Source organism: Dunckerocampus dactyliophorus, chromosome 1, assembly GCF_027744805.1.
Source record: "Dunckerocampus dactyliophorus isolate RoL2022-P2 chromosome 1, RoL_Ddac_1.1, whole genome shotgun sequence".
NCBI classification, from domain to species: Eukaryota; Metazoa; Chordata; class Actinopteri; order Syngnathiformes; family Syngnathidae; genus Dunckerocampus; species Dunckerocampus dactyliophorus.
In genome coordinates, this window is record NC_072819.1 from 1,170,956 (window position 1) to 1,198,436 (window position 27,481).

Genomic DNA, 27,481 nt, shown 5'->3' on the forward strand with positions numbered 1-27,481 from the left:
AATTGTAGGGTTAAATCCTTGTATGCTGTGTGATTTTTACCCCACAGACCCTCCTCATTAGTGAGAAGATCAACCTCAGGGCGGACAACAAAGAGGGGCGAATGGCAGACACTGCTTGTCAAGACCACATGATGGGTACGTGTTCCCGCTCAAACATGATGTGCCTTCAGATGACATGTGGCAATGTCTTAGCAGCCATTGAAGTGGGGAAAAATAGATGTTAAACAAGGTGCTTGTTATTATTGCATTGTGACAACATCTTACTCAGCACGAGGGATTTACAGCGTTTGTCACTCAGTCATCCGGCTAAAAGGTCACAATGACTCAGTGACTGCACGTTGTTACGTTCTTTGGGGAAAGTGTTCAAGCTGCACTTTCAAAGTTACAACTTTGGGAAAACACAATTCAATTGTGTCCAACCTGACAAAAATTCCAACCAACCATCAATATGCTGTGAATCGAAGGCTTGGCACAGAGAATAACAGAAGGGGCAAATCAATGTGAAGAGTCGTGGCTGTCAGGTAAGCCTGAGGTAAGCCCAGGTGAACGTAATAAAAAGATGGGATCTATAACACATGTGAGACTCTTGAATATCAGATTAAACGTAAGGTGACCAAACACCCTATTTTCCCAGGTCACGTCCAGTTTTCCACATCCTGTCCTGGCGTTTTGTTGGCTTTTTTTTCTTTAACAAAGTGATGAAAATGTCCTAGGGTTTTTTCAGCTTTTTGAATTATGTTGCTGAAATGCTGCAATAATCCAAAGAAAAAGGAAGGCATATACGGGCAGCGAATCAGGCTTGCCAAGTGGAAGTCTTGGAAAATTGGGACGCCGTGCACAATGGCCGATTCAAGAACGGCAGTTCCTGCGACTTTAAAAGGCACATTCCTCCTGAAAATGTTGGCTACATGCCAAAACTTTAAAAATAATTTTACCTCCAGTTCCTGTGTCGTTCTGTTTTTGGAATTCTCTCTGTGCTGATTTGTGTCCTTGGGTATAGATTATATAAATATAAATATAAATATATATATACATGGTTATAATATAACCATTTTCTATCCATGCAGAGGCGGTATGCTTTCCATGTATTGAAATTATAAGGCGTTGTTGAGCAAACTTTTTTTTCAGTGTCTTTGGAGTTCCTTGGTTCCTGTAATGAAAGTACGGCCACCCTATAAAAGAGTACAAAGGAAAGTCAACACACTTGGAAACTCTCTCTGCACTTTGACTTATAAATGAGCAATAAAAAACTTTTTAAGGTCCAGAGCACAAAAGCAATAAATACACAGAAACAAATCGTGGCTAACCAACAGACGGTGAAGGTGTCATCACACCAGCGTTTTCTTTCCTCCAAGCATGCAGCCTGGACGTGATATCAGCTCATGAAAAACTACATTATGTCCACTTGCTGTTGCCTGGGGCTGCAACTATGGAGGAAGTTGTTATAGTTTGCTTATAGCGAGCATTTTGAACTGCCAGGCCTGGCATTCGATTATACAGCTTAGTAATCTACGGCTGCCTCCTCTCTACTCCTTCTCTCCTACATATAAGGGCCCCTCCCAAAACCGACCCCGTGTGTTGTTTGTGCAGCACTTGTACACTTGCGCGGTGAATGTTCTCGAGTGAGTCAAGCACCAAGCTGTCTCTCCCTGTCCGTGCATGTTTACATCAAATCAATTTCGCAGGTTCTGCATGTGCTCGCAGATGTCGGATGGAACACGTCCACACAGGATGACTTGGGCCATTTTTTGTTTTGCGTTCTTCAATTTGCACATGAACATGACGAGTGGTAATTTTGCTCAAACGACAATTTATTTGGAACTCAAGATACCCGCATCAAGTCCCATGTCACTTGTTTTCAAACTTTATGTCCAGCAAACGGTAAAAACACAATTCAGTAAGCAGACCAAATGTAGCCAGTATGTCGCCAGGACCTGGGCCACTCTACGTCCTTCCGTCTGTTCCCGCCTGCAGACGGTGGCTCACTTAACGATGGCCATCTGCTGCTGTTGCTCACGCACCCTGACCAATTGCTCCAGCGTGTCCTTGAGTTGTTGCAGGAGTTGCTCTGTGCCAGTTTGTACTCCAGGAAATTTGTGACCGGACAATTAAGCACCATTGATTTGGATTCCTTTTAACATGGTTCAAATGTTTTTTCTCTCTCCTTTGCACCGACGGCCGAACCCTCTGCAGACGCCCTGTACTCTCACCAGCCTTTCCGTTGTGTGTGAAGCCCTCTGTCCTCATCCTGTGTGTTGACCCCTGCCTCCCCAGATGTCACACTCCTTTCCTTGTCACTTTAGGCACCGGGTGTCAGATGAGAACACTCGACAGCGGGATCGGCACCTTTCCTCTCCCTGACTCTGTCACCCGGGCTTGCGGTCGCCACATCCCCAAATCTGAGTCTAGCCCGATTGGGATGACCGCCGAGTTCCAGGCAGGGTCTGCCTCTCCTCATACAGACCCCTCACAACCCCATGTCAAAGTGCCTTCCCTTCCCAACACCCACCTGCATGCTCCTGCCAGCTTGAGTCACTCCCTTTCCGACCCATCCGTGACCTGCAGTGGTGACGTCTCGGACGCCCAGACTCGATTGCCCCAACTGTCCCGTAAGTAAGCTCTTCCACGAATTGATTCAGTCACAAAAACTACACTTGTTGCTTTATTCTGTTGTTCTTATCACACTGGTGTCTTTAGCGTTGCTCAACCTGGAATCAGTGCCTTAAGTCTTTCACGGAGGAGCAGCTAAGATTGCATATTCTGCTCATTTGGACCCTAAAGCATCTGGCGTTAACTAACAGACTGACGACTCCATCTTCTCAAGCAGCTTAGTATGCGCCAGAGAACACCACAGAAATGCTATTGGTTTGTCAGCAAAGATCATAAAACGCCTCCAGTCTCGCTATTGGCGGGATTCATGGGATGTAATCAGTGGGCTGATTATGTCCACAACCTGTTTCACCTCATGCAGCCGTGCCACTGCAGTTGTGTGCCTCATGTGACTCATCCCTTTGTTGTCTTTTTGGACTTGCAGGTGCAAGTAGGACCAAGAGGCTGAGTCTGTTCACCCCACAGAGCAGCGGCTTGTCCTCCACTGAGGCCAAAGAGGATGAAAATGGGAGGAAGACTGAAATACCTGTGGTAAGTTAGTCTCTGGGTGAGGGTACAGGCTAACCCTAACTCTAACTCTAACTCTAACCCTAACTGTAACTGTAACTCTAACTCTAACCCTAACTCTTACTCTTACTCTAACCCTAACTCTTACTCTAACCCTAACCCTAACTCTGACCCTAACTCTAACCCTAACTGTAACTGTAACTGTAACTCTAACTCTAACCCTAACTCTTACTCTTACTCTAACCCTAACCCTAACTCTGACCCTAACTCTGACCCTAACCCTGACCCGGACCCTGACCCTGACCCTGACCCTAACCTTAACCCTAATCCTAACCATTTTTGCAGTGCCCAAGAAGTTTGAATGCAATGAAACCTAAGCCCACTAGAGCCTTCACGTTGGCCCACCTTGAGAGAAACACTTCTCGATTACAGGAAGAAACCTTAAACAGACCCAAGGCTAAGTTTGACAGCCATCTGCTTCCTGGTTAGGTGAAAGAAAGTGAGGAAAAGGATAGATGGCGTAGGATGAAAAAAAAGAAATGGCTAATGCTAATAACAGTGTAAAATCCTACTGTAAGCAATGTCAGGGAAGTCCGCTACCAGAGGGACTGCTGCTATTGTTACTATAACAACAAGCGCCAGAGAGCGCAGGACTCCACTTAAGACTTGAAACAAGATCACAGCTAACGAGTCAACTGTAGATGATTCTTCCTGTCAAGTGTTGAACAAGCTTCTGTTTTGTTTCTTTCCACAAGGAGAGAGCCTTGCTGGTGTGCAATACGTATTCAGGCAGCAGCAGTGGCAGCGACACCGAGACAGAACTCGAGCGACCCAGGAGCACTTTGAGCCCGCTGCAAAGGCCGCGTATCAACCGCTGCGAAACGGACGACTCGGGTCAGGCGCCTTCCTGTCGGAGATAAGGTTGCATTTTAGAAAACAAGGAAGTCACAGCTTTTATCCCCTTCCTCCACAGCAGCAGAGAAGACGCTGAGGAGGGGCAGCATGGACAGCTCCTTGTCTGTCATGCACTTGTACCAGCATGAGATGTTCTCTCACCTGGCGGAGGGCAGCAACAGGATCTGCGACTACAACCTGTTGCGCAAAGACACGCCCCTGCTAGCAGGAGACCTACTCAGTGTGAGTGCTGAAGCCCCAAGGCTTTCTTTCAGGGGGAGATTTTCATAGCAAAAGCCGACTAATTGCTTTCGATCGGCTCGCCATCTCGTGTCAGCGGGTATTTGCCTACCCATATTTAACAACGCCCAATGACAAATGAGGATCAGGGACCGTGAAATGGCCTCCAGCCGCAGCCACAGGACAGCCCAGCTCCCCTCCACTGCCCCGATGCCGGGCCTGACATAAAAATCTATATACCCAGAAAAAAAGCATCTGACTCAACACTTGTGTACATTTGAGTTTGTTCCGTGGGTTTTATTCTTGACCTTCACTGAACTCAAACGAGATGACTTTAAATGGAATCACACTTTATTGTCATTTTAGCAGACGTGCAGTAGTGATGAGGGCATGTTCGAGTGAGCAGCAAATACCCGCTGCAGTACAATTACTTAAAACATGCGTAAAGTACACAAAAACAGGGGTGTCAGAAGTGCATTTGGGACCCACGGCTGTTTTTGTATTGGCCCGCGGCACATTCTAAAAACATAATTTAGCAAGAACAATTTTTTAAGAAACAGCAAAAATGTAAAAATCAGCAGTCATTTCCCAAGAATAAAGTCCAACTACTAAGAAAAAAAAAGATGTAATCCATCAAGAATAAGAGTTTTTGGTTGCATAAAGTTGAATATGAAAGAAAAAGAGGAAAAACAAGCAAAACAATGAATAAAGTTGTCATTTTTGGAAAATTAAGGACAAACGTAACGGAAAAACGTATAATGTTACCAAAATAAAGTCAAAATATTATGGGAATATAAAGTCATCATTACAAGAAGAAAATTTACAAGAAGAAAGTTGGAAGAGAAGAGAAAAAAAGTCCAATTCTCCAGAGGAATAATGATGCAATTTGAATATGTTGAGAAGGAAACAAAACAAAATAAGCTGTAATTTGGGGAAATTTAGATTCCTGAAAAAGTTATACTATTATGGGAATAAAGTCATATCTAAGGTTCTAATGTATTCTAACAAGAAAAAAATGTCATAATAAAAAAAAATTAACGCCTAATATTATGAGGAAAAATAATGAATTTAGTCGCACAGAGTTGAAATAGAAAAGAAAAAAATGTGTGATTTTTAAGTTGGAATATTTTAAGAAACAAGCAAAATTTTGGTTGCAGAAAAAGTCATAATATTATGGGGATAAAGTTATAATATTATGGGGATAAAGTCATAATATTATGGGAATAAAGTCATAATATTATCAGGATAAAGTTATAATATTATGGGAATAAAGTCATAATATTATCGGGATAAAGTTATAATATTATGGGAATAAAGTCATAATATTATTGGGATAAAGTTATAATATTATGGGGATAAAGTCATAATATTATGGGAATAAAGTCATAATATTATGGGAATAAAGTGTAAATATTATGGGAATAAAGTCATAATATTATCGGGATAAAGTTATAATATTATGGGAATAAAGTCATAATATTATGGGAATAAAGTCATAATATTATGGGAATAAAGTCATAATATTATCGGGATAAAGTTATAATATTATGGGGATAAAGTCATAATATTATGGGAATAAAGTCATAATATTATGGGAATAAAGTGTAAATATTATGGGAATAAAGTCATAATATTATGGGAATAAAGTGTACATATTATGGGAATAAAGTGTAAATATTATGGGAATAAAGTCATAATATTATGGGAATAAAGTCATAATATTATGGGAATAAAGTGTAAATATTATGGGAATAAAGTCATAATATTATGGGAATAAAGTGTAAATATTATGGGAATAAAGTCATAATATTATGGGAATAAAGTGTACATATTATGGGAATAAAGTGTAAATATTATGGGAATAAAGTCATAATATTATCGGGATAAAGTTATAATATTATGGGAATAAAGTCATAATATTATGGGAATAAAGTCATAATATTATGGGAATAAAGTCATAATATTATCGGGATAAAGTTATAATATTATGGGGATAAAGTCATAATATTATGGGAATAAAGTCATAATATTATGGGAATAAAGTGTAAATATTATGGGAATAAAGTCATAATATTATGGGAATAAAGTGTACATATTATGGGAATAAAGTGTAAATATTATGGGAATAAAGTCATAATATTATGGGAATAAAGTCATCATTACGAGAAGAAAACTGCACAAGAAGAAAGCTGAAATATTTCAAAAATGCAAAAAAAGAGCAAAGTTCACAGTAATAATGCGCTTTTCCACCGGCACTACCGGTCAAAAGTTTTGGTACAAAGGTAAGTGGTGATGTGCCAGTGGTTAAAAAAAAGGTAATGTTACCCAGAACTGGAAACTAATGTGTATTTCAGAATGATACTGTTTCAGGGACCACAAAATGGGTCAACAATTAAAGCTGTTGTGCAGAAATGGAGGTTGAAGAAGCCTTGGCAGTTGGTGCAAGTCATCCCTACAGGAGTACTTGCTGCCTCCTCTGTCTGCATAAAAGCAGTGTTGGGAACACACTGCGGGACTACACCCTGGTGAACACGAGCAGCATTGTACTGGAGAAAGTCATTTGTTGCTACAAAGATGGCAAGAAAAAAGGGGAATGAACGATGGAAGAGAGACGGAGCATCTTAACACGTAAAAAGTGAGCTTTTTCCTCCAAAGAAATTGGAGTGTTCTGAAACTTTTGACTGGTAGTGTGTATCACAAAGCTGAAATGCAGGGTTTTTTTTAACTAAATGTAGCTTTTTAGCATATCTACACATGTTGCTTTACAACATATCCAAGTGTCAAAGTAGTATCCTTTCATTTTTCACTATGTGGCCCTCAGTGGAAAAAGTTTGGACACCCCTGCACTAAACTGAAACTGAATGGTTGGTGCAGATTCCAAAGTATGCAAAATGCTCCGTGTGTGTCCACACCTGCTGCAGCTCAGGAGCGTCACACTGGTGAGGTGTCACTCGCACTTTGGGGAAGTTGGGTGCCTGCTGTCAAAGCTCAGTGATTTGAGCGCCTTTAATAACCTTCCACAAACACTCGGGAGAGCCATGCAAAGCTCAGTGGCTCCCATCAGAGCCCTCATGGCCCACACTGGCCTCCCATTCATCATCCTGACAGCACCTGACAGTCCCGCTAACAGCACCTTCTCCCGCGCCGTCCTTTGAGTCTGCATTTTCAGGAACGCGTCTCCAGCTTATGTCTCCTTTTATTCTCTCAACTCGCTTTTGTTTCCAGCTCGTCGTCCGTCCTCCCTTTTGCTTTTCTTTCTTTCATTCCTATCCCGCTCATCTTCTTGTCATCGGCGCCAGGGAATAAAATTGTCACAGGAAGGATTTGGATCGATTCCTGGTGGCTTTTGGTCCAGAAGAGTGGGCAACATTAGCATGCATGGCATCTCCGGTCGTTGACTTTTGTTTATCTTGCGTGGAGACTGAGTGGAAAGGGAACGTTGCTGCCCACAAGGGATGTGAAATTTGAGTTTCCCGCTGAGATCAATTCGTTTACTCTGCAGTATGACTAAACTGCCTGCTCAGCCATATTTGTTAAAGCTTTTTGTGAAAAGATTCATTTCAAGCGTAACTTTCACTTTGACACAAATATTTTTTGCTTTTGTGACTATACCAACATAAACAACACAAAAAGGCTTATTTCACATCAACATAACAATTTATTTACAAATATAACACCATCAGCTATTTACAATTTTCACCTTTGGAACAGAACTATGCATGTGCGTGTGCGTGCGTGCATGCGTGCATGCGTGCGAATGTGTGTGTGTGTGCAGGCGTTAAAGTTTCCCTCCACACTCTCTCACTTCCTCCTTCCCGTCATGTGTGATGTTTTCATCCACGGGATCCTTGCCGAGCGCTTATCAAATGCACTTCTGCCACCTTGTGGCCGTTTTTATGGCTTCAAATTGCTCTGAAGTGAAATGCATTAGTGGAGTGTTGTGTGACTCGCTTGTTACGTGCAATGTTGTACACAAACCGAGACAGCGGACGAAAAGCGAGGCACGACCGTGTTCTTATTTCAGGCACTTCATGTCTCTTCATTAGACAAGAGAGGGACAGGCCCAAATGTGCTTCTGGATCATTTCAATCACTTTCAGCAAACGTTCAAACAGATGAAGAGATCGTTGTTCATCATCTGAGGGGAGATCATGATGCTCAATGGACCCCATTGGATTTAGGACGCGCCTTTGCTCTCACACTCTATTTATTTCATGATCTTCAAAGAGAAAGTAGGATTGTTCCAGTCCATAGCTTTTAAAAAAGAATCAGTGATGGATGTCTTGTTGGCGAGTGTTGAACATCTGAGGATTAAAACGTTTGCATATTTACAGGTGGAGGTTCCCCAGGAGAAAACTGTCATTGGCGGCAACAAGCCGGGCTCTCTGGACGACACCACGGCGTCCCTCAGCAATCTCAGTCACAGCAGCATCCTGAAAGAGGCCGCTGCTGACGGCGGAAGGCGTGAGGCGACGGAGTGCGAGCCGTCCTCCGGCAACCTGTCCTGCAAGGCTCGGGCTGATCCAACGGGCTCCCTCAGCGACTCTCTCTACGACAGCTTCTCGTCCTGCACCAGCCAGGGCTCCAACGACGTGTGACAGGGTTATTTTACACCTGTGATTATTTGGATGTCCGAGGGCTGGATTTACTGACCGCTGCGAGCGTTCCTGCCCGTGGCCGTGAAGAATCAAGTTTGATTTGGAGTGACTTCAGTCCTGCCTCACACCTACCCATGAAGAGCTCAACAAAAAGCACTTAGAGGAGGAAAGCTCACACCAGGACGATTGTAGTTTGATGGTAGCAATACACCGATCATTGCGACTCGTGACGACCTTTGCATTTGCACTGTACGGTTTGCGGGGAGTGCAGAGTCAGTGACCATACTGGCATTTGCTTTGGATCTTCCAAGAAATGTAATCTGCTGCTACATGTAGTCTGTTATGTTACACTGGAACCCGCTTTAGTCGACAACCCATCGAAAAAGTGGCCGCTTAAGTACGTGTAATACATGCTTTCGTCAACATAAAATGTAATAAATCCGACAGGGTCGTTTGATGTTGTTACATGACGTGTTGTAAGATTGTCCACTTCCTCATTATCGCTAAGCAGTGTGAAGTGACAGCAGCGACGCAGCGATTGTCTAGTCACTTATCATTAATATGCGCAGAGAGACTTCCTGTTCAGTGCCAAGTAAGCTTCAAAATAAAATCATGGCAGTATTAACCTAGATTCTGCACCTCTTTGTTGTAGATCACAGATCTCAAACTCAACTTATCTGGGGGCCGCTGCAGGTAGAGTCGCATCAAATATTCCACTGGGCTTCCGTGTTGAGCGTTGACGTTGTTGCTGCCCATAGGAGCAATAGATGCCCTAACAGTGTTTACTTACCTGTTACATGTTGCTCTGTCATTTTTGTGTTCACACCGTGATTTTGGTTAGTGTTCTGTCTAGTGACCGCCACTTTGAGATATGGGCGCCACACACGGGGCGCCACATCGCCTCTACTCCAGTCATTTTCAATGGAACCTGTGCGATAGGGCGATTTTCACGAGTCACCGTCCAACCAAGCGACGCGTGAAATTTGTGCGTGTGAACGATTGTGCTCGTGCATGCCGTCGTCCACCCGATCCCAGAAAGTTGAGAAATGTTCAACTTGCCATCGCTGTCGCCCAGACGAGGACCAATCAGTGGGAGTTTCAGTGATCGACCAAAGAGCGGACAGGATGCTAATCAGTACACTCTCGCAAAACCATGGGAGACGCGTACAATTCGCTCTGGATGTGAACGCGTCGCTAACCAGTGAAGCTGCTCACAGCCCATGTGGGGGTTGGCTGCGCGCTGGTGATGACTTTTGCCAACCGGAGTTGTTTGTTTCCTCCTGTGTGTGGCGCCCATAAGCTTTGATGTCAAGTAAGGGACCCTTGTTTTAGATTGTTAGCCACCAGGGGAAATATTTGTTGATGTAGTGAAGCTTTATTGTCATTTGAGTCAAAGATATACAACAAAATTACCCCAACAGCTCTGTTAGATAGGATTATCAAACATCGTAATGCCGGAGGAACGGCAATGAGGCAGGACGATTCCACGCTTCAATGCAGCCAACGCAGCCCGCCAACTCTTCTTCTCTCTTGGGCTGGCTTTAACCACCAGGCAAACACCGCTGCCCCCTACAGAACCAACCCCTGAAACACAGCTCGGAACCATACACCGCACAGAATCAAATAACAATATGCACAAATGGAGAAAAATGATGCCAACGAACTGCTGTCACAAATTACTGTGCAGGCGATGGTTACTTTAGTGGTTTAGTATGTCGATAGCTGCCAATTCAAGGGATGTCAAGATAAGCGGGTTCCACTGTCCACTAGTCTGTTACTTTTTTTAAACAGTGTTCTTCCAAGAGGCATGCAACACTCGCTAAAATGTCCGGCAACATCATTTTGTTCATCCTTAAACAAGTTTAAATGACTCTCCTCTTCCGGACTCTGTATCGGTCCGTTGTGGCAAAGAGGGAGCTGAGCTCTACCCTCACCTATGGTCATGAGCTTTGGGTAGTGACCCCGAGGACAAGATCGTGGGTACAAGCGTCCAAGATGAGTTTCCTCCAGCTGGGCTCTCCCTTAGAGATAAGGAAGCGCTATCAGGTGGGAGAACCGCTGCTCCTCTGGTGGCTCAGGCATTTGGTTAGGATGCCTCCCTGGGGAGGGCACGTCTGAACGGTAGGAGGCCTTGGGGAGGCAGGACACGTTGGAGAGATTATGTCCCTCAGCTTGCCTGGGAACGCCTGAGGATCCGCCGCGAGGAGGTGGACGAAGCAGCCAGGGAGACGAGAGCCTGAGCTTCCCGTCTTAGGCTGCTGCCCCCACAACCCGACCTCGGATAAGCGGAAGAAGGTCCTGTTGACTAGGAGACATTAGGAAGTTATTCCTTACATACTCAACTCCTCTTTGGTGCAGTTGATCATACCGTTGGTAGCTCAGGGAACAAACTGAACTCAAGTAGATTGTATCATCAAAAAACAAGAAAGCCGTCAGGAAATTGTCACTGGTGTAGACTCAGCATGAATTCTTTCTTCCCCCCCCCCCGATGCAAAATGGCCTCCTGTGGCAAACCTGAACCAAACCTCACTTCTCTCCTCTCATACGTGTAAGACTTTGTAAATAAAAAGCAGTGTAAGTTACTATCATTGCTGATTGATATATGCAAAAAATACACACAAAGAAGCAAATTTTAACTGAGCTTTTGAAAATGGCTTGTAACTTTTCTTATTGAATTCTTGGGGAGTTCTTGTTTTAAGAGAAATCTTTATTTTGATCAGAAAAAAAGAGTTAAAATATTTTTATTTGAAAAGACTTTGTTATTTAGGCGACGTATCCGGAGCCTGAGCAAGCTGGTGCTAATCAACACAGCCGACTGTGCGTCTGGATATTTCTATGAAACTGTTGATAGTGTGTGAATAGAATGCGGAGAGCGTGTGTATTTTTCTAGATGTCCAGTATTTATGCCCATGTTTTTGTACTGTCAAGCGTATTGTGTGATTGTCATGTTTCACCTCTTTCCTTAAAACGGTTACCAACAGTGTTACTTTGGTAAATACTATTAATTATTATAATGATTCCCGCGTGCAATCTTGTCTGTTATACTAATGCTCTATTTTATGTTACCATTTCTTAAATAAACATGAACATTTCCTGTTCAAGCCAAGTGTGTGTGTGTGTGTGTGTGAGATTGTCTGCCATCGTGTACCCGCTCAGTCTTCCAGGGAGAAAGTGAAAGAACCCTGAAGGACTTTGCCTGTAATCAGTTTTCTCCTAACAATCTGTCAGCAGGAGGCAGCCAAGAGTGCGCAGGGATTTCCAAGTAAGCAGTCCCATGACGCTTCATTATAAACGCCATTAGTTTATCTCCACCGGGGTGATTCTCCACCATAATCCACCAATATGCCTCAGTGGTGTGGCGCCGCAACAGGATGTTCAACATGAACAGATACAGTGGTGTGAAAAAGGGTTTGCCCCCTTCCTGATTTCTTATTTGAATGTTTATCACACTTAAATGTTTCAGATCATCAAACAAATTTAAATATTAGTCAATGACAACACCCCCACCCCTGCGAAAACTTAACTGAGATGAATTGAGATCTATCAGTGTAGAAAAGGTTATAAAGCCATTTCTAAAGCTTTGGGACTCCAGCCTACCACAGTGAGAGCCATTATCCACAAATGGCAAAAACATGGAACAGTGGTGAACCTTCCCAGGAGTGGCCAGCCAACCAAAATGACCCCAAGAGCGCAGCCATGACTCATCCCAGAGGTCACAAAAGACCCCACAACAACATCCAAAGAAGTGCAGGCCTCACTTGCCTCAGTTAAGGTCAGTGTTCATGACTCCACCATAAGAAAGACACTGGGCAAAAACAGCCTGCATGGCAGAGTTCCAAGACCAAAACCACTGCTGAACAAAAACAACATTAAGGCTTGAAAACATCTTGATGATCCCCAAGACCTTTGGGAAAATACTCTGTGGTCTGACGAGACAAAAGTTGAACCTTTTGGAAGGTCCCTTTAAATCTGGTGTAACTTTCATAAAAAGAACATAAAAAGAACGACCTCAATATATCGCCGTGTGCATGCATGTCTATTGTCCTCGTCTCCCGCCTCCAAACACGCAGGAAGAGAGTTCACTCTGTGCATTGGTTTCAGCTCAGCCACCCTTGGTCACTCTCCAGCCCCCCCACTGGCCATCTGGACATTTCAGGTCTCAACTTACTACCACCCCTGCGTGAGTAATGGTCTCACCTTGGCCACCCCAAGGAAACATTTCTGGCTCTGCCACTGTGTAGGAGAAATTATATTAGCATACTGCAATATAGTGTCACATATTTTTTCATTCTACATTTCTTAAAAGTCATATTAAAATTTCATTTCGTCTTGTGACACCACTACTACATAGCATCACATCGTCTTTGAATGCACCTCCTGAATGCCTTATACTTGTATTTTAGTTCATTAGGCTGCTTGAAAATGCTTAATTTAGGCAAAAGTATGCAAAACCTCCTTAAATATGAACCTTTTATGGACTAATAATGGGCGTTGTGGCATAAAACACGGACCTTGTGAAATATGTATCTGTTTGGAATGTACTGTGTGGAGTTATGAAGTTAACTCATTTGTGAAAGAGTCACCTGTGCTTCATGGTTAAGATTGTTGTCATGATAGAATATTTTAGGGTTAGGGTGTATTTACCAGTATTTACATCATACACAAGCGGCACCGGTAAACATTTTATTGGGGTCCATGTTTTATCCGACACCGGATTGGCGAGGGATTATTAGCCGGAAAATAACCTAACCTGGGCGGCTAACCGAGGTTCCACTGTGAGGCAACTTCAATTGTCGATATCAGTAGTAAAATAAACGTTTTCAAAGTTGAATGAAAGGAACCAAGTGTCATAACTTTGAGTACCTCTCTCACTAGTTATTATTATTATTATTGTTTGCATCTACAGTATATGGGGGCGTGTCACAGTGGTGCTGAGAAGCGACCATGCCTCTCTGCAGCAGACCTCCGTCACGCGGTGCTCATTAAGGGTCCCGCGCTCGTCGTGTGCGCGCAGCGGAGGCAAAGACTTTCACCGGCTCGGAGGATGCTGACGAGCGCACACGTTTCTGCGCTCCTTTCGCGGCGCTGCGACCCGCGCGCGGACGTCTGAGACAGTTCCATCCGGTCGTCGGATGCTTCCCGCCGGGAGACATGCGTCTGCTCGCTGTGGCGACTTTTTTGGGAGTCTTGGTGCTCGCAGGTGGGTGCACACAACACCGCCTTGCTGTGGATGAGGCGCAAGGCGTGCGTGTATTCCATTGTATTTAAATGTAACGTGCATCACTTGAATTAATTAGGCAGCAAATGTGAGAAAACTTTAAGGCAGGGTGTGTAATTGGGCAATTTTGAAGGATTCCTTTTTGCGCAATTTTGGTTAGAAGTAATACGCACGATGGTTCGAGCCACTGAAGGATTTTCCAACCTTAGGATGACTTTATTCATAAATGCTGTCAAACACATTGATAGTACTCCTCGCTACCTTTTGAATGATGTACTTGTTTCTTTTCTACTGCCTCACTTGAAAGGAAAGTGCTTTATTCGTCTTATCAGTCTCCAATTCCCCTGCTGGATAATCGAATAGCCTGCTATCTGTTAATGCTGATAAGCTTCATTTCGCCTCCCAGCATGACAGGGTCCCTCTGGGGGGGAGGCGAAAAAGAAGCTGTTTGCGTCCATAATCTGATACCAACAGACTGATGGCTTGGTTTTTCTTGCTGCTGGTCCTTGGTGTTTATCAGTCACAAATTAATGGCTGCCACCTTTTCCATAATTGCACAAGTGAGGATGTTGGACTTGATTAAATGCAGCTTCCGTGATTTTTCACATCTCAGGTGGAGATGATGAACGTTTGCGTTTGAAAATAAGGGAAAGTGTGGATACACCAACATTGTCACCTGAGCAAGTTAGTTTTCCATGAAAGCTAAAACACAGGACATTTACGGGAAACTATCGAAACAGGCAAAACAAGGTGTAGTTTTGTGACAGGTGTGTGTGCACTGACATCATTCATTGCACTGTACAGGTTTTGTTTTGCTATAATAAACATTTCATGACGTCCTGGCTGTACTCGCACCGTCCCAGAGGTGCTGCGTGGCCTGTTTGCATTGTAAATGAAACTTTACCGACCTTAAGAAAGCAGGTCGTTAAAGGCGCGGCTGATATTATTTTTACGGCCTTCCCTCGCCTCCTGGACACAGCCGTCGTTATGTGCTTGGCGTCCTTCGCCCAGGTCTGCGCCGCCCTCCAGCTAGAGGTGATGTCAGGCTGGCACTGCAGCAGAGAGAAGGCTCCATTAGTCTCGTTTGGAGCCGCTGCGTTCTCGCAAAACACAAACCTTCATTTGGCCTTTGGAAACTTTCAGAACTGAGAGGCGGCGTAAACAAGCCGGCAAAGACGTGAGTCAGGCTGAGTAGAATGGAGGGGTGAGGGTGCACGGGTAATGGCTAACATCAGCGCTCATCCCACATTCACATGGACTGATCGCTGTTCTGACACGTAACCCTCTTTTCACATTCTGCAAAATTGCAGCATTCAAGAGGTAAGAGTAGAGCTGGAATTAATTTGCTTTCTTTTCACACTCAACCCAGCAAAATTGCAGTGTTTGCGTCAACATAGCGACTTGGTTCCCCCAGTCAAAGTCGAGATTCAACATGGCGCCGGCGTGTCTGGCTCGCTGCTTCCCTCAGCTCACTGTGGTTGGTTTTATCTTTGTTTTATTGTTTGTTGTGAGGACTACTGACTTTCTGCCGGTGTATGATCCAGGACGTTGTGGCCGCCTGTGCGAAACAAGAGTACGGGGGGCCAAACAAACCGCGTCCCTCTCACCTGGCTGACATGCTAGAGTTCCTGCTGCCTTGGAGCTGCTGCTTGTGGACACAAGGGGACACGGGGTGGCAGACTTGTGAAGCTCAAAGTCTGGCAGGACCTTTCTCCCGAGGTGGTGCGGTTCCCACGTAATGTTCCGCCCATCATCGGACAACACGAGGACCTTTGTACGCTGCACCCTCACCGGCCTCTGGGGACTTCAGGCGGCATGAACACCAGCAACCTTCGGCCGCTAAGGTTGAAACAAAGTGTGCACTGGTGAATGCGAGGTCGGCCTCCAACAATCAGATCATTAGAAGCATGGCGAGGTTCACGACAGCATTCAAGACCATTGGGCAGGAGAAGTGATTGTCTGGTGTGCAACGGTACACCCCTGTTCTACCCTGTTGTAGCATCCTGTCACAGTGCAATTCATTTTAAAGGAAAACTACACTGTTTTTGCAATTTTGCCCGTGTAGTATCTGATATAGTAATGCAAAGTGCCATAACTTATATGGGTTGTTTAACTTCATGAGTGTGAGGCTCTGCTCTCGAGAGTCTAATCAGCTGCTCAACAATAAGCAAAAGTATATCAGTTTGGACTGATTAACGGAAAGGAAAATTAAGGGTAATGAAACTTCACAAGCACTAGACCTACTACAGGACCTGAGTGTGACCCTTGCGGGCGGCTCTTCCGCTTGTAAACCATGTAGACAAATGCAGACAGTTTCGGAATGGGCCCAAGGGCTAGACTGGTTGGCGCCATGATTCTAAAGATGTGACAGTCGTTGGTCAACGTCAAAGCCACATGTGTCTTGACCGTGGTATGATTCAAGATTCAAGAGTTTTATTGTCATTAGCATAGTAAAACAGCAGTTCTACTATGCAATGAAATTCTTATTCTGTTCATTCTCCCAAGAAAAGAAAGAAAACACAAGAAAGAATAAGAACATAAGAAACATAAATACCAATTAATTAAACAACAACAACAGAAGAGACATTAATACAGATAAATAAATAAATAAATAAATAAATAAATAAATAAATAAATAAATAAATGAATAAATAAATAAATAAAGTGCTATTAGTGTGTGCGTGTGTTGCGTGCGGCGTGTGTGAGTGCTTCGTTGAGAAGCCTGATGGCCTGTGGGTAAAAGCTGTTTGCCAGCCTTGTGGTCCTGGACTTCAAACTCCTGTAGCGTCTGCCTGACGGTAGGAGTGTGAATAATGAGTGTTGTGGATGTGTGCTGTCCTTGATGAGGTTGTGTGTTCTGCGTAGGACTCTAGTTTTATAAATGTCTTGCAGTGAGGGGAGGGCTGCCCCAACAATGTTCTGTGAGGTCTTGATCACCCGCTGGAGTGCCTTCCTATCACGTGTTGTACAGTTACCGTACCAAACAGTGATGGAGGCGGTAAGGACACTTTCCATAGTGCATCTGTAGAAGCAACTCAGGATTGTGGTGGACATGCCAAATTTCCTCAGTCTTCTCAGGAAGTACAGTCTCCTTTGGGACTTCTTCATAATTTGTTGGGTGTTGTGAGACCAGGTGAGGTCCTCGCTGATGTGTGTGCCAAGGAACTTGAAGGTTTTCACCCTCTCCACCTCAGTCTCATCAATAAACAGGGGTCTATGCGGCTCCTTTTCCCTTGTTCTTGGGTCTATGATCATCTCTTTAGTCTTATCTGTATTGAGAAGGAGATTGTTATCACGACACCAAGCTATGAGGTCCGCCACCTCTCTTCTGTATGATGTTTCAACACCACCAGTGATCAGGCCGATGACTGTAGTGTCATCCGCAAATTTAATGATGCTGGTGTTGTTCTGGGAGGCCACGCAATCGTAGGTGAAGAGCGTGTAGAGGAGCGGACTCAGCACACACCCCTGTGGGGTCCCAGTGCTCACAATTCTTGAGCTGGATGTGCGATTGTGGACTCTGACTGACTGGGGCCTGCCTGTGAGAAAGTTAAACAGGGCGATAGTCATTCAAGCAGGTCACGTTGCTCTTCTTGGGTACGGGCACTATGGTGGTGGACTTAAAGCAGGTCGGTACAGATGCTTGTGCAAGCGACAGGTTAAATATGTCAGCAAGCAAATCAGCTAGCTCTGATGAGCAAACCCTAAGTGCACGTCCTGAGATGTTGTCTGGCCCTGCTGCTTTTCGTGGGTTTGTTTTGTTCAGAACCCTGCGCACATCAGCTGACGTCACCATGAGCGGTGAGTCCTGTGTGCTCCCCAAGTCCAGCCACCCTCTCTGCTCATCAGGAGTTTGGGTGTCAAAGCGGGCATAAAACTCGTTCAGCTCATCTGGAAGTGTGGTTTGGCTGGACGTGGCTACGCTACTCCGCTGTCGATAGTCTGTGATGTGCTGGAGCCCCGCCCACATGCGCCGAGGGTCTGAGGTGGAATAGTAGCCCTCCAGCTTCTGTCTGTACTGTCTTTTGGCCTCCCGTATGGACCTCCTCAGGTCATATCTGGCCTTTTTGTAGTCATCAGCGGTGCCCATGACAAATGCAGTCGATGTATGTTGGATAAAGGAATATGGAGATGTGGTCGGCCTTTCCAAAGTGGGGTCTTGGAACAGCCTTCAAAGCACCTTTCATGTTGCTGTAGACTTGGTCCAGGATGCTATTTGCCCTCGTGGGAAAGCCTACATGCTGGTAACATTCGGGGAGAACAGTCTCAAGGCTCTGTGTCCACAAGACGTCAAAGTCAGATCACCCCGGGCAAGCAGCAAATGTCCCCAACCGGACCGCCGAGTCCGGTAAATCCTCCGTCCAGCCAGGCCTCCGCGAACACACAGCACTCTCCGATCTCACGTAGCTGCAATCCTTGCTCTCAGCTCGTCCATCCTGTCTTCGAGAGAGCGGACGCTGGCCAGCAGCTGGCTCGGCAGCGGTGGCCCAGTCGCTACAGCCTTTAGCCTAGCACGCAGGCCGCCCCTCCTGCCTCGCCTCCGCCCCGGACGCTCTTGGGCATTTAGCTCACCAGGCTCGCAGGCTGCTGCGTCCTCCCGACACAGAAGAAAGCCAGTCCGAGAGGCTGAACGAAAGCTCATGGTGAACCCCGCCTATGTTCAAAAGTTGTCTCTATGCTGCAATGCAACGCAGCACGTTGAATGTCCAACATGAACAATAAAATAGCAAAAAAATAGAAAAAAAACCGGGAGAGTGAAACAGAGACGTCTGCCACGGAGGGCGCCATCTTGCTGTAGTATATCACATGCTCACATGCTGGTAATATTTGGGGAGGACAGTCCTGAGGTTACAGTGGTTGAAATCGCCAGATATAATAAATACAGCGTCTGGGTGTTTGGTCTCGTGTTTATCAATGATGTCATGCAGGAGGCCTAGTGCATTAGCAGTGTTAGCTCGTGGTGGGATGTAAACAGCAGTTAAATACACAGCGCTAAACTCACGAGGCAAATAAAAAGGTCTGCATTTCACCATCAGCAGCTCAATGTCCTGCGAGCAGTGCTTTTCCATCGTCTGTACGTCTGTGCACCACCGTTTGTTTACGTAAACACAGACGCCGCCACCTCTGTGTTTACCAGACGCTAAAGTCCGATCTCCCCGGTAAGCAGCAAATGTTTCCAACTAGATCTCCGAGTCCGGTATATCCTCCGTCAGCCAGGTTTCTGTGAAGGTGAGGACACAGCATTCCCGGATCTCCCGTTGAGCTGTAATCCTTGCTCGTAGTTCGTCCATCTTGTTTTCAAGAGAGCGGACGTTGGCTAGCAGCAGGCTTGGTAGCGGTGGCCTCGTCGCTCTAGCTTTTAGCCTAGCATGCAGGCCGGCCCGCTTGCCTCGTTTACGCCTCGGATGCTTTGCTCGCCGGGTATTCAGCTCACCAGGCCCGCAGGCTGCTGCGTTCTCCCGGCGCAGAAGAAAGGCAAAGTCTGAGAGGCTAAATGAAAGTTCATGATGAACCCTGCCGATGTTCAAAAGTGTCTCTCTGTTGTAATGTACTGCGTGAGTGTGTTGAATGTCCAAAATGAACAATAAAATAGCAAAAAATAGAAAAAGACAGGAGAGTGTATGATGGAGCCTATCCCAGCTGACTTTGGGTGAGAGGCGGGGTCCACAATGGACTGGTTGCCAGCCAATCACAGGGCACATATTGACAAAATCCATTCACACATTCATGCCTATGGATAATTTAGAGTCTCCAATTAATGTAATTATTAATTATTAAAATAATCAACAATTATTTTGGTATTCGATTCATAACCTTTTTATTTTAAAATGTAAATATCCTCTGACTTCAGCTTGTCAAATGTGAATACTTTGTCATTTTCTTAGGAATGGAATATTTTCCACTGTTTTGGATGGCTACTGCAACATGTGCTTCTCTATCACAAAGGGATGACACATTCACAAGACCTTTCACTTGGAACAAAGGCACCCTGTTCTTTTTAATTCACCTCTCACACACACACACAGTTTCATTATGAGTCACCTGATCATTGGGACCGCCTCTACAGAGGGCTTATGAGGAAGAGGAACTCAGTTTCATTTTAGAGACCGCTTGGACCTCGCTAGACCTTGGCTGGTGGGCTGACTGTTCTCTCCAGCCCCTGTGACCCGGACCAGGAAAATGGATGGATGGATGGATGGATGGATGGATAAACACACTTTAATGGTAAAATGTAGCTGGAGTACCACACACGCACACACAGGGAGTCTGCCGCCACGCCTCCAACAAACAAGGACAACATAGGCGCCTTGGTGGAGGTAACAATGGCTGTGTTTTATCTTTCTGCTTTGTTGTAGGAGACGCCCTTCAGATCCAGTGCTACCAGTGCGAGGAGATGAAGCACAACGACTGCTCCACACCCGAGTACATCGTCAACTGCACCGTCAATGTGCAGGACATGTGCCAGAAGGAGGTGCTGGTTAGACCTGATGGTGAGTGAACATTTCCGTCAAACCCTGTTGGCACGGCAACAACCTCAACCACCAAGTTTGCTGCTCAGTCCATCACGTTTTCTTCACAATTCTTTCGCAAGTTGACATACCTGTGCTACATGTGACACATCTGGCTGAGACGGAAATACAGTATTTGACAAAAGTGACATAAGAGCCCCTCACATATCTTTCCATGGGACGGCACTAGAGAACCAGCGCTTGGTCCACTCACCTTCTTTGGTGACCGTGTTAAAGCTGCCGTATGCTCTCGGCCAACTTGCTGCAGCTCAGTTTCAGAGTGTTGGCAATCTTCTTCGAGCCTAGAACAGCTTTTTGTAGAGCAGGGGTGTCCAAAGTTTTTCCAGCGAGGGCCACATCGTGAAAGATGAAAGGATGCAACTTTGCCACTTTGATATTTTGTAAGGATATGCTAAGAAGTGATTTAAATTTCGAGAAAAACTGCATCTCTGCTTTGTCATATAAGTGAAGAAGCCTACTGATCGTATGAATTTCGCTCTCTGCTCTTTTTTCCCCCCATTTTTGCTGTTGTTGTTTGCATTTTCCAGCTGTTTCAGCTTTGTTCTTCTACATTTTCTTTTCGCAATTATGACTTTATTCCTGTAATATTATGACTTTTTCCACAAATCCATTTTTGTTTGTTTCTCATAAAATAACAACTTTTGAAAAAAAGGTAGTTTTTCTTTAATATTTAAACTGTACACTATAAAATGACGTTATTTTTTCCTCATATTACAAATTTATTCTTGTAAGATTGTGACTTTTTTCATTAGAATATGGCTTTTAAATTTTAATATTTTGACCTTTTTCTCGTAAGATTATAGCTGATTTTTTTCCCATTTTTCAACAATATCAAACTTTCTTTTCGTTAATTTTCTTCTCGTAGTTATGACTTTATACCCATAATATTTTGACTTTATTCCTGTCATATTATGGCTTTTTCCACAACCTCATTTTTGTTAGTTTCTAAAATATGACTTTTTTTCTTTAGTATTTAAACTCTACACTGCTAAAATGATTCTTTTTATTATGTACTATTATTTTTATTTTATAAATAACAAGTTTATTATTGTAAAATTGTGACTTTTCATATTTTTCAATATGCTTTTCATATTTTTACATTAATTTTTTAAATTTTTATTGGTTTTTTTTCTTCCCCTCATAATATGATGTCTTTTTTTTTTGTCAACCTTATGCTACTAAAATGACATTATTTTTCCTCATAATATTATGAGTTTGTTCTGGTAAAATGACCTTTTTCCCTTCATATTTTGACTTTATTGTTGTAAAATAACAGCTGACTTTTATCATTTTGCTGTTGTTGTTGTTGTTGTTTTTTATCTAGTTTTCTTGTTAAATTATGCTTGGACATTGGACACCCTGATGTAGAGCAGCAATTCTTTTTTCCACATCCTTTGGGAGTTCGTTGCCATGAGGTGCCACGTTGAACTTACAGTGAGCACGATGAGAGCATGTGAGAACGATAACACCAAATTTAACACACCTGATCCACAGACTTTGTAACACTAACAAGTCACATGACCCTGGAGAGGTGGTTAGACATGTATGGTTGTGTGCTGAGTTATTCGGAGGGGACAGCAAATGTACACTGTTATTTATCCAAGATTTTACAACTTTGTGTTCAGGGGCCGTGCAGAGGAAGTGGCACTAGTCCAAAATGCTAAAATTAATCTTCAAAACTCTCCATTTTTTGTAGGTATTCATTACCGGAAATCATGCGCGTCCTCCGGGGCGTGTCTCATCGCCTCCTCTGGCTACCAGCAATTCTGCACCGGGAGGCTGAACTCAGTCTGCATTTACTGCTGCAACACGCCGCTCTGCAACGGTCCCAAGAAGAAGCGACCCGTTCCCTCTGCGGCAACGCCCCACCCACAGGCGAGCGTTGTTCTCGCCCTTCTTACGCCGCTGCTGTTTCTGATGTAGACGCTGCATCTCCTGCACGCCACTTGTTGTTTGGTTTTTATTAACCGCTGAGAAAGGCAGAGGACTTGTGCACACACTTTCTCAATCACATTCTGCTCTTGGAGCGGAACTTCAACACTTTTTGTGGGGTGAACTGTGAAGTCTGTGGGGTTTTGGTCTGCTCATTACAGTACAGTAGATCTAGGACCACCAGTGAATGGCGTAAATCCACGAGTAATTGATACGCCCATAAAAAAGTCTCTTTTTGACACACGGCTCGCTCCTCCCCCTCCAAACCCTCCGTCTAGCTTGACGTTGATGTTCTCCTCCGATTTCGGAGTTGCAATAAATACGACTGTTGTAACTGGTAGGTTAGATTCATCTCCAGAAGCCTCTCCTTCTCTCCTCAATATGCCTCACTCACGCGTTAGACACACTCAAAGCAGGGGCGCGCACGTGTTTTTCCACCGGAGCCACATACTGAAAATTGAAAGGATGCAAGAATGAAAATTTCAAGAGTAAAAAAGCCTACTATTAATATCAACTTTGTCATTCCTTTTTTTTTTTTTTTTTGCATTTCTCATGTTATTATACAGTATATTATGACTTTATTCCCATAACAATTTGACTTATTATTATTATTACTATAACTTTTTTCCCAACCTAATTTTCCCAAAAATTCCAACTTTCATGTGTTTCGTTTGTTTTTCATAATATTACAACTTCAAAAAAATAACATGGATGGATGGAATGGCCTTTACTCGTTATTATACAGAGGTACTAGTGAAATTGTGCAAACACCCGTCCGTACGTTACCAACATACCATACAATATGACGGGGGGTAGACAGGACAGGATGACTGGGCGATAAAAGGGGAAGAGGAAAGGGGAGAACATGACGAGAGGGGAGCAGAAAAAAAAGCAAGTCCAAACTGTGCTCCGATGGTGGGGGGGGGTAAAAAGTAAAAAAAAAAACCTGGCCAACATAGGCACAAATAAGCACACTTTACAACATAAGAACTAGAGGTGACCAGCCCTCGACAGCAACCCTAAACACACTGCATTATTTTTATTACATTTTTCAATCTTTTTATGAAATTACTGTATATACAGTGGATGCCCACATATTTGCAGATTTTTGGTCCAAAAATATTAGTGGTATTTTTTTCCCTCCGCAAATAGATTGTTTTTCTGCAGCAAACACGTCGTTCGCCCTAAGTCGGTAAGAATTTACACATGATAATAAAGGTCAAATGTACAGCACACACGTACCACTCTTATGTCTTTATGCTTCACTGGTGTTTTGGTGTCAAGTGTTGAGATGTCGCACTTTCTTTGATAGGCCTTGAACACACCATAGCTGCTGTGAGAACTTCCACACTCCCATTCCGCCGTCTTGCGTTATCATTCATTAGTGGTGAGTACGTATTAAATGTGCTCACCACTAAATGAGTGAGGTTCTGGAGCTGAATCTCATCTAAAAATGACAACAGTCACTCTTACTGCAAAGGTTGATATGAAATTGGACGTCAAGAATGTCAACGTCAAGCTAACAGGAGGGTTTGGAGGGGGAGGAGCGAGTCGTGTGTCAAAGGTTTTTATGGCCGCAGGGGTGTCCCGATACTGATGCGATATTGACATTTGATTCTTAAATATCAGCCGATGCCGGTATCGTATCGTTCCGATAGAAGAGAAAGGAGCTAACCGGTAAGGGTGCAAAAAGGCTACAGCCGAACGGCGCCAGGACAAAGTGGCACGGTCAGAGAAGTGAAATACCTAGTAGGTTGAAATGTGAACTTTGAACAAGAGAGAAATGTGAAAAAGTGTTCATGCCTGTCTGAGAAAAGTGTATCAACTGTACGGTGAGGGCTTTTACAGCCTTAAAACATATAGAACATGCATAAAGCAAATTTGATGAATCACGTCAGGGACCCGTGAAGGAATTTACCAAAACATGTTATACAACCTCAGGTCTTCTTCAGTGCGAATGGAGTTCACAGAAAGATTCATTCTGCAATAACATCTGTGATCAGTTTCAGATGGGGACACCCCTAGTATCGATTACTGATGATTGTCACCATTTCCTGGTGGTCCCAGAGGCTAACCCCTGTGGAAAGCAGGGATCTACTGTATAAGTGTGACTTTTGTGTCTCACGGCAACTATGGTGTGCTCATAAGCCGCTGAAGGAAGCGCGAAATCTCAAAAACCTACCTGGATTAGCACGTATTTATTCATTATTACCAACTCATTGGGTGAATGAGATGTGTTTTCTGATGGAAAAACGGCCTATTTCAGGAGAAAAAAATTATTTAGACTTACAGACTTCATTGATCCGCAAGGGAAATTGCTTGGTTATAGTTGCTCAATTGCAGAAGAAAAAGAGAAACGCAATATTAATAAGATCTAATAAAATAAAAAGAACATAAGATAAAAAAGACTTGCATATTTACAAATAGTGTGTAAAAATATAAGTAAACACAAGTAAATGTAAACTTTGTACAAGAGAGTCCTGTCGCGTTCACTGTGGGAACGGAACTGGAGGAGTCTGTTGGAAAATGAGCTCCAAAAATCTGAGAATTTGCGGGGGGGCCACTGTATACCGTATGCCTTAACAGCTGCTTCTATAAGTTGCATAGTTTACTGTGTCACACGTGTACACTTTTTATCATAAATGTGCATCATCTTTTGGTCGGGAAGGACAATGTGCACATGCAGAGCTGGCAATTAGACATTCAGAAAGCATTTAAGTGGTTCTCACAGCTACTTTGTAGCGAGCGAGTGACGGTAACAGAAGGACCATAAGCACAATTGAACTCTCACTTGAGAGCTGCTTCAGGGTGTAATTAGGATAGGCTTCCAGCGGGCGGACTAGTGCATGACGCCATGTTGCATAACACAGTGGAATCTGTATGTCGACGCCGCTTGGTGATGTATGTTGATGTCGACATAAGCGGGGCCGATTTCCACTGCATTACACAATAAAATGCTTTCAGTGCTTTGCAGTCTGTGTTTCCTCAGTAGGTTTGCTAATGAATCTTTATTTGTGTAGAAGCTTTCATGTTATGATATAACGGTCAAAGTGTTCTGTTGATATGGGACGTAAATAAATACTGCACTGACACGGCACTTTTACTCTATGTGTTTCTATGGCATTTGCATGCACCTTTTTACAATTTCCGGGGGGGTTGCGTGCATTCTGAAAAGTACAGTGGAACCTCAGTCACAGAAGGTCGAACCGAAGCCAAACATGTCAACACAAAACTCGCTTTTGTAGTTTTACATGCAGTCAACAATCCCAAATGCACATACAGTGGTGTGAAAAAGTGTTTGCCCCCCCATTAAAACAACTGAGATGAATTGAGATCTATCAGTGTGGAAAAGGTTATAAAGCCATTTCTAAAGCTTTGGGACTCCAGCCAACCACAGTGAGAGCCATTATCCACAAATAACCAAAACATGGAACCGTGATGAACCTCTCCAGGAGTGGCTGGCCAACCAAAATGACCCCAAGAGCGTAGTGACGACTCATCCAAGAGGTCATAAAAGACCCCACAACAACATCCAAAGAACTGCAGGTCTCACTTGCCTCAGTGAAGGCCAGTGTTCATGACTCCACCACAAGAAAGTTCCAAGACCAAAACCACTGCTGAACAAAAACAACATTAAGGCTCGTCTCAATTTTGCCAGAAAACATCTTGATGATCTCCAAGACCTTTGGGAAAATACTCTGTGGTCTGGTGTGACAAAAGTTGTAAGTTTTTGGAAGGTGTGTGTCCCATTACATCTGGCATAAAAGTAGCACCGCATTTCATCGTAGCAGCAGTAAAATATGGCGGTGGCAGTGTGATGGTCTTCAGGACCTGGAAGACTTGCTGTGATAAATGGAAGCATGAGAATGTCCGGCCATCTGTTGGTGACCTCAAGCTGAAAGCAACTTGGGTTCTGCAGCAGGACAATGATCCAAAACACACCAGCAAGTCCACCTCTGAATGGATGAAGACTTTGGAGTGGTCTAGTCCAAGTCCTGACCTGAATCCTATTGAGATGCTGTGGCATGACCTTAAAAAGGAAAAGCCTCCAATGTGGCTGAATGACAACAATTGTGTAAAATTCCTCCCCAGCGCTGGAAGAGACTCATTGCAAGTTATCACAAACGCTTGATTGCAGTTGTTGCTGCTAAGGGGGGCCAACCACTTATTAGCTTTAGGGGGCATCACTTTTTCACACAGGGACATGTAGCTTTGGATGTTTTTTCTCCCTTAATAATAAAAGGTTTCATTTAAAAACTGCATGTTGTGTTGAGTTGTGTTGTCATTGACAGAATTTCATTGCATAGTATAACTGCCTGTTTTACTATGACAATAAAACTCTTGAATCTTGACTGATATTTACATTTGTTTGATGACCTGAAACATTTAAGTGTGACATACATGCAAAAAAAATATGAAATCGGGAAGGCGGCCAACACTTTTTCACACCACTGTATATAAGTTAAAAAGTGATGTACTGTATTATGAGAACAAGATCAAAATATTATGGGAAAAGTGTCAAGTAAAGTCAACAAACTTTAGAGAATTTACAAGAAGAAAGTTGAAAGAGTTGGAAGATTTAAATAAAACAAAAACAACAGAAAAAATGGGGAAAAAGAGCGAAAAACGCTCATACTAATAATGCGCTGAGATGACATATATTTAACTTACTTTGAGGCTAACTTTTGAACAAAATATCAACGTGGCAAAGTTGCATCCTTTCATTTTCACTATGTGGCCGTCGCTGGAAAACGTTTGGACACCCCTGGTTTCCATCACATTCCAGCCGTCCAAAGCTGTTTACCAACTGTTACAAGCTGAGCCGCTGCTACATTAACATGTTGTCTTTGTCTTTGCGGCGAAGGCGGCGATTGAGGCCAAGCGCAGACCAGGAGGTCAGCGCAGGCCATTGCCGACCGCCCACTACACACTGTCAGAGCAGCCATGATGAAA

At 43.9% G+C, this 27,481-nt stretch overlaps 2 protein-coding genes across 10 annotated transcripts in view; both read left to right on the forward strand.

Moving 5' to 3' along the window:
* LOC129167830 (nck-associated protein 5-like) overlaps nucleotides 1-10,260 on the forward strand; it is a 99,632-nt gene extending 89,372 nt beyond the window's left edge. For 6 of the 9 annotated variants that reach the window (XM_054769322.1, XM_054793194.1, XM_054785066.1 and 3 more), the window contains 6 exons: nucleotides 48-135; nucleotides 2,304-2,609; nucleotides 3,035-3,141; nucleotides 3,873-4,011; nucleotides 4,091-4,254; nucleotides 8,585-10,260. In XM_054769322.1, the coding sequence (XP_054625297.1) occupies nucleotides 48-135; nucleotides 2,304-2,609; nucleotides 3,035-3,141; nucleotides 3,873-4,011; nucleotides 4,091-4,254; nucleotides 8,585-8,848 (1,068 nt within the window). In that variant the 3' untranslated portion in view covers nucleotides 8,849-10,260. Of the gene's footprint in view, nucleotides 1-47; nucleotides 136-2,193; nucleotides 2,610-3,034; nucleotides 3,142-3,872; nucleotides 4,012-4,090; nucleotides 6,887-8,584 lie in introns of those variants that run through there. The other 3 variants (XR_008566849.1, XM_054777531.1, XM_054768048.1) reach the window with 3 other exon arrangements.
* A 3,580-nt stretch (nucleotides 10,261-13,840) lies between these two features.
* Nucleotides 13,841-26,935, forward strand: LOC129186881 (ly6/PLAUR domain-containing protein 1-like). The gene is made up of 3 exons (XM_054785602.1): nucleotides 13,841-14,048; nucleotides 20,423-20,557; nucleotides 22,293-26,935. The coding sequence occupies exons 1-3, from the start codon at nucleotides 14,000-14,002 to the stop codon at nucleotides 22,517-22,519; spliced, it is 411 nt and encodes a 136-aa protein (XP_054641577.1). The 5' UTR covers nucleotides 13,841-13,999; the 3' UTR covers nucleotides 22,520-26,935.
* Nucleotides 26,936-27,481: the final 546 nt, after the last annotated feature.

Bases quoted from the DNA above. Each gene is read 5' to 3' on its own strand.
- LOC129186881 (XM_054785602.1), top strand. From the start codon at position 14,000: ATGCGTCTGCTCGCTGTGGCGACTTTTTTGGGAGTCTTGGTGCTCGCA. The intron at 14,049-20,422 runs GTGGGTGCACAC...GCTTTGTTGTAG, and splicing joins GGGAGTCTTGGTGCTCGCAG to GAGACGCCCTTCAGATCCAG. The intron at 20,558-22,292 runs GTGAGTGAACAT...CATTTTTTGTAG, and splicing joins GGTGCTGGTTAGACCTGATG to GTATTCATTACCGGAAATCA.